This window comes from Carlito syrichta, unplaced genomic scaffold, assembly GCF_000164805.1.
Source record: "Carlito syrichta isolate Samal-C Ts95f unplaced genomic scaffold, Tarsius_syrichta-2.0.1 Scaffold312207, whole genome shotgun sequence".
Lineage (NCBI taxonomy): Eukaryota > Metazoa > Chordata > Mammalia > Primates > Tarsiidae > Carlito > Carlito syrichta.
Genome location: NW_007256303.1, coordinates 181,760 through 187,670, shown reverse-complemented (window position 1 = coordinate 187,670; position 5,911 = coordinate 181,760). Strand labels below are relative to the sequence as shown.

Genomic DNA, 5,911 nt, shown 5'->3' with positions numbered 1-5,911 from the left:
CCTGCTGGGCTCAGGTGATCCTTCCACCTCAGTCTTCCAGGTTACTGGAACTACAGGTCCAAGCCACCATGCTTGGCTAATTTTTTATTGTAGAAACGAGGTCTCATCATGTTGCCCAGGCTGGTCTCGAACCCCTGAGCTCAGATAATCCTCTCACTTCCACCTCCCAAAGTGCTGGGATGAAAGGCATGAGCCACTGCACCCGGCTGCCTTGGACTTTAAAAACTGAAGTCTGGGTAGGGTTTGGTGGCTCAGCCTGTCATCCCAGCACTTTGGGAGGCCAAGGCAAGTGAACTGCCTGAGCCTGCAGGTTTGAGACCAGCCCGAGAAAATTGATGAGACTTTGTCTCTGCAATAAATCATATCTGGGCATGATAGCGCACACCTGTAGTTCTGGCTACTTTGAAGGTGAGGCGGAAGGATCACCGGGACCCAGTAGGTTGACGCTGGGGCAGTCATGAGTGTGTGCCACTACACTCCAGCCTGGGTGATGGAATAAGAGTCCAAAAAAAAACCCCAAAAAACTTTTATTATCTACTGTTATTTAGTTGGTATCAGTCAGGACTTTTTTCAACATTGCATAATCAAAGCAAAGGAATGAGTAGACAGAAGAAGCAGTAGACAGAAGACTGCCACCATCACCCATAACTCCCAATTTCACATGTGCATATCAAAATAGCATCGTTCTATCACTCATTATTTTTATATACAGAATAAGTTTTAAAAGTTCTAAGTCTAAAACTTTAGCATACATTTGTGCTGATAAAATGCCACTTTAGCTCACACATGTATGTAATCCCAGTATCTTGGAAGGCAGAGGTGAGAGGATTGCTTGAACCCAGGAGTTCGAGATCAGCCTGGGCAACTTGGTGAGACCTTGTCTCTACAAAAATTAAAAAAAATTAGCCAGGCGTGGTGGCATGTGCTTGTGGTTCCAGCTACTTGGAAGGCTGAAGCAGAAGGATCACCTGAGCCCAGCAAGTCGAGGCTGCGATGGCTGTAAACATGCCACTGCACTCCAGCCTGGACAACTGAGTGAGATTCCAACAACAACAACAACAAGCCAGTTTAATTATTTGACATTGGCGTTCCATGAAAATTTCATTTGATCAGTAGTTCTCCTGCTAAAAATGTCTCATCATCATTGGTCTACAAAGTGCAAAAGGCCCACTACAAGGAAACATCTTGATTATGAAGTAAAATAAGTTTTTAAGGTGGTGGTAGCTTGAGAATGTTTAAAGTTGACAGGGTTAAATTTACACAGCAGGCTGGGCTCAGTGGCTCAGCCTGTAATCCCACATTTTGGGAGGCCGAGGAGAGTGAATTGCCTGAGCCCACGGGTTCAAGACCCACCTGGGCAACTTGGCAAGACCTCATCTCTACAATAAATAAAAAAAATTAACCGGGCATGATGGCGCATGTTCCAGTTCCAGTTACTTGGAAGGGTGAGGCGGAAGGATCACTGGAGCCCAGCAGGTCGAGGCTGCAGTGGCCGGGAGTGTACCACTGCCCTCTAGCCTGGGTGACAGTGAGACTCCAACTAAAAAAAAAAACAAACAAAAAAACACAGCAAAATTTATACTTTTACATAAAGAAAGTATATAATCCTCCCTCGGGTAAAATTAAAATGCAACTTACTTCCAAAATCATGAATCACTTTTATAATAAATACTGGTTCATTAATGTAAGAGTTCAAAACGAAACAGGTTATCCACATTACGCAGTTTGTGGCCACCTAAAAATTTCCTTTGTGAGAAGTAAACAGAGTAGAAAGATAGGATTCAGAGCCAAAGATGAACAACCAGCTCACCGGAGTAACAGAAATAAAAGGAATAAAATGGAATAGTGCATGTGGATTTAGCAAGCTAGTATACAAGCGAGGGTTAATATCTCTAGGTTGTATTTCCTTTCCCTGGGCAACATTATGGTCTCAGTGTCACAGAGGCACTAAATGTAATCAGTGTGCAACTATTTTACAGGGTCTGAAGTAGTCACACCAATGTAAAGAATTAACATTCAAACTCTCAAGCCTTTCTCAGTTATTCCAATGATATATAACTATGCAAACGACATATGCTAATCAAAAGGAAACTGATCACAGTCAACTATTTCATACAGTAACAAAAATGAAATTTTGTTTTTTCATTGTTCATAAATGAAATATGATGATGTGCAGTTAGCAGTAGCTTGAGGCTGGGTGCAGTGGCTCATACCTGTAATCCCTGCACTTTGGGAGGCTGAGGCGAGAGCACTGCCTTAACTCAGTGGTTTGAGACCAGCCTGAGCAACATGGTAAGACCCCATCTCTACAATAAATCAAAAAGTCAGCTGGGCGGGGTGGTGCATGCCTGTGGTTCTGGCTACTTGGAAGGCTGAGTGGAAGGATCATCTGAGCCCAGCAGATCAAGGCTGCAGTGGCTGTGAGTGTGCCACTGCACTCTGGCCTGGGCAACAGAGTGAGACTCCGACTCAAAAAACCAAACCAAAACAAAAAACAAACAAAAACAGTAGCTTGGAAAATCTTCTGGAAGTTCTTGATGTATTTTTTATTATAACAGTTAACAGCAAAGTCTTCCAAAGATGTTTTATGATTACAACATGGCAAGCAACTGTTTATGAGGCCAGGGAAGATACGCTAAAAGCTAATGAATTATTACAATTAAATATGTACAGCTTATTGACATTTCTCTTGAAGCAGTCAGAGTCAGGGGCACATCCACTGATTTCCAGGTATTCTGGTACCTCCTCTGTTACCAACAGCATTCAAATTTTGAAACTAATGTGATCTTGAAGATATTGTCTAAGTTTTAGAGGGTTTTTGTTTTTCTTTTAGCCACTAGATTTTTCAGGAAAAATTCACCTGTTTGAGGGGAAAAAAACACATTAATACAAATATAAAGTAAATAATAGTAAGACTTCTATTTCAGAATTATAGTTTCCCCTTTAAAGAAGACTTTTTGGCTGGGCTCAGTGGCTAAGTCTGTAATCCCAGCACTTTGGGAGATCGAGGCAAGTGGATTGCCTGAGCTCGTGGGTTTGAGACCAGTCCAGGCAATTTGATGAGACCCTGTCTCTACAATAAATTAAATATTAGCCAGGTGTGGTAGCATGTGCCTGTAGTTCCAGTTACTTGGAAGGCTGAGGCAGAAGGATCAACGGAACCCAGCAGGTCGACGCTGGGGTGGCCGTGAGCGTGCCATGCACTTCAGCCTGGGTGATGGAGTGAGACTACAACTCAAAAAAAAAGACTTTAGTATTTAGGGGCACTTCTCAAATCTCAATGGTAATATTTTTCTAATCTAAATATCACCTGTAGGCTGGGTGTAGTGGCTCACACCTGTAATCACAGCACTTTGGGAGGTGAAGGCGAAAGGATTGCCTGAGTCCAGGGGTTCAAGACCAGCCTGGGCAACTTGGTGAGACCTCATCTCTACAATAAATCAAAAAATTAGCCGGTTGTGGTAGCGCACGCCTGTACTTCCAGTTACTGGGAAGGCTGAGGAGAGGGGATCACCTGAGCACAGCAGGTCGAGGCTGCCGTGGCTGTAAGCACGCCACTGCACTCCAGCTTGGGTGACAGAGTGAGACTCCGACTCAAAGTAAATACATACATACATACATACATACATACATATCACCTGTATCTTTGCCCCTATTCTTTTTTTTAGAATTTTGTTTTTGTTTTTTTTTTTTTGAGTTGAAGTCTCACTCTGTCGCCCAGACTAGAGTGCAGTGGCCGCTCCTGGCCACCGCAACCTCGACTTGCTGGGCTCCAGCGATATTTTGCTTCAGCCTTCTGAGTAGCCAGAATTACAGGTGTGTGCTACCACACCTGGCTAATTTTTTGATTTATTATAGAGATGAGGTCTCGCCTGCCCAGGCGGTTCTCGGACCCACGGGCTCAGGCAATCCACTCACCTCAGCCTCCCAAAGGCACGGGATTATCAGCTGAGCCACCGAGCCTGGCTTTTTTAGAATTTTTAATCACTGTAGTCTCTACTCTTATTCTTTCAGGTAACCCAGTATTATAAGTGTGACCCTTCTGTATCTCCAGGTCTACCCATGGACGTTTATCTCACTTTATGTGCACTGCCAAAGTATGGCTGTTGGCAACATTCATTTCCAAGAGCACCTCTGCTATATTCTTAGCCTGGAACTGATGCTTATAAAAGAGACCTCACTGCAGTTGAACAGACTCATCTTATGGGATCTCTTTAGCTCATTCCCCTCTAGGGAATCAAGAGCTCTTCATCTGCCCTGGGCCTTCTCCCCACTCCCTGAGTTGTGCCTACATAATATGTTAGCTGCTTTAAAGGGGTACATTTGTTCTTTAGGCCATTAGGGCTCCATTTGGTCTGTCACAGTTACAGTATAGCTCAGTGCTTATAGGCATGCTTAGCATTGGAGGTCTTATATTACAAGAAGTCTGATTATTATATGAGTCCTTTTTGTCATCTTATATATATGAGTAGGACTGTGATAATCACATCTGTACATTGTCACTAAGATCCCAGGGCTCATACCCCAGCCTAGGAATCCATGCTGCCACACACCTCATCTAAATCTGGTAGGAGCAGAACCAACATGACCAGACCCTAATCCATCATCTGAGTCTGATGCCCACAAACCAGAATCTTTTGCTGGTAATTTTAAAAACATCAAGAAGTTCATAATTCCCTTCATTATAAGTGTTAGACATTTTCTTTAAAAAAAAAAGAAAGGAAACAATAAAAATGTCTTTCAAAGGTTATTCCTTTACTCTAGGCAAGCCAGAAGCTGCTATTGGCTCCATCCTTAACCTACATTTGTAGATTGCCAGCAGTGCTGCTTGAACACTAATCTGCTATAATTATTGGTGTTCAAAGATCCCCCATCCAGTCAGTCAGTGTGAATCAAATTCTTGGGCTTTAAAATGAGGATAAGCTATTAGTTCATTAAAGTATCTTAAATTTTGTTGCCAGGTACAGTGGCTCACATCTGTAATCCCAGCACTTTGGGAGGCAGAGGACAGCAGATTGCCTGAGCCCCGGGGTTCAGGACCAGCCTAGGCAACCTGGCAAGACCTTGTCTCTACATTAAATAAACAAAAAAATTTAGCTGGGCTCGGTGGCACGGGCCTGTAGTTCCAGCTGTTTGGAAGGCTGAGGGAGGAAAATCACCTGAGCCCAGCAGGTTGAGGCTGCGGTGGCTGTAAGCATGTTACTGCACTCCAGTCTGGGTGACAGAGTGAGACCCCCCCAACTCAAAATAAATAAATAAATAAAATAAAGTGTCTGAAATTTTTTTTAACAGAAATACAGTGAATGTTACTAATACTTGAACATTAATTTTTTTCAAATAGAATTTGTCTAATTTAAACATATCTATAATTTAGAACTCAGTATATAAGGCAATATATTTTTAGAAATAATTAATAGTTGAAACATATTTTATTTTATTTATTTATTTATTTTTTGAGTTGGAGTCTCACTCTGTCGCCCAGACTGGAGTGCAGTGGCCACTCCCAGCCACCACAGCCTCGACTTGCTGGGCTCCGGCGATATTTCGCTTCAGCCTTCCAAGTAGCTGGAACTACAGGTGTGCGCTACCACGCCCAGCTGATTTTTGATTTATTGTAGAGATGAGGTCTCGCCAAGTTGCACAGTCGGGTCTCGAACCCGTGGGCTCAGGCAATCCACTCACCTCAGCTTTCCAAAGGTACAGGATTACAGGCTGAGCCACTGAGCCCGGCAGAAACATATTTTAGATATATCCAAAAACAGTGAGCTGTTTCATTCTTTTTTTTTTTTAAGGAGACAGAATCGGCCAGGCTCAGTGGCTCAGCCTGTAATCCCAGTGCTTTGGGAGGCCAAGGTGAGCGGATTGCCTGAGCCCACAGGTTTGAGACCCACCTGGGCAACTTGGCGAGACC

General features: G+C 43.3%; 1 protein-coding gene across 2 annotated transcripts in view; it reads right to left on the bottom strand.

Annotated features, from left to right (window-relative positions):
* Positions 1–2,542: 2,542 nt before the first annotated feature.
* Positions 2,543–5,911, bottom strand: part of LIAS (lipoic acid synthetase) — a 24,476-nt gene continuing 21,107 nt past the window's right edge. Inside the window, exon 11 of one of the 2 annotated variants that reach the window (XM_008069785.1) lies at positions 2,543–2,860. In XM_008069785.1, coding sequence (XP_008067976.1) covers positions 2,808–2,860 — 53 coding nt within the window. In that variant the 3' untranslated portion in view covers positions 2,543–2,807. The remainder of the gene's footprint in view (positions 2,861–5,911) is intronic. The other variant, XM_008069786.2, reaches the window with a different exon arrangement.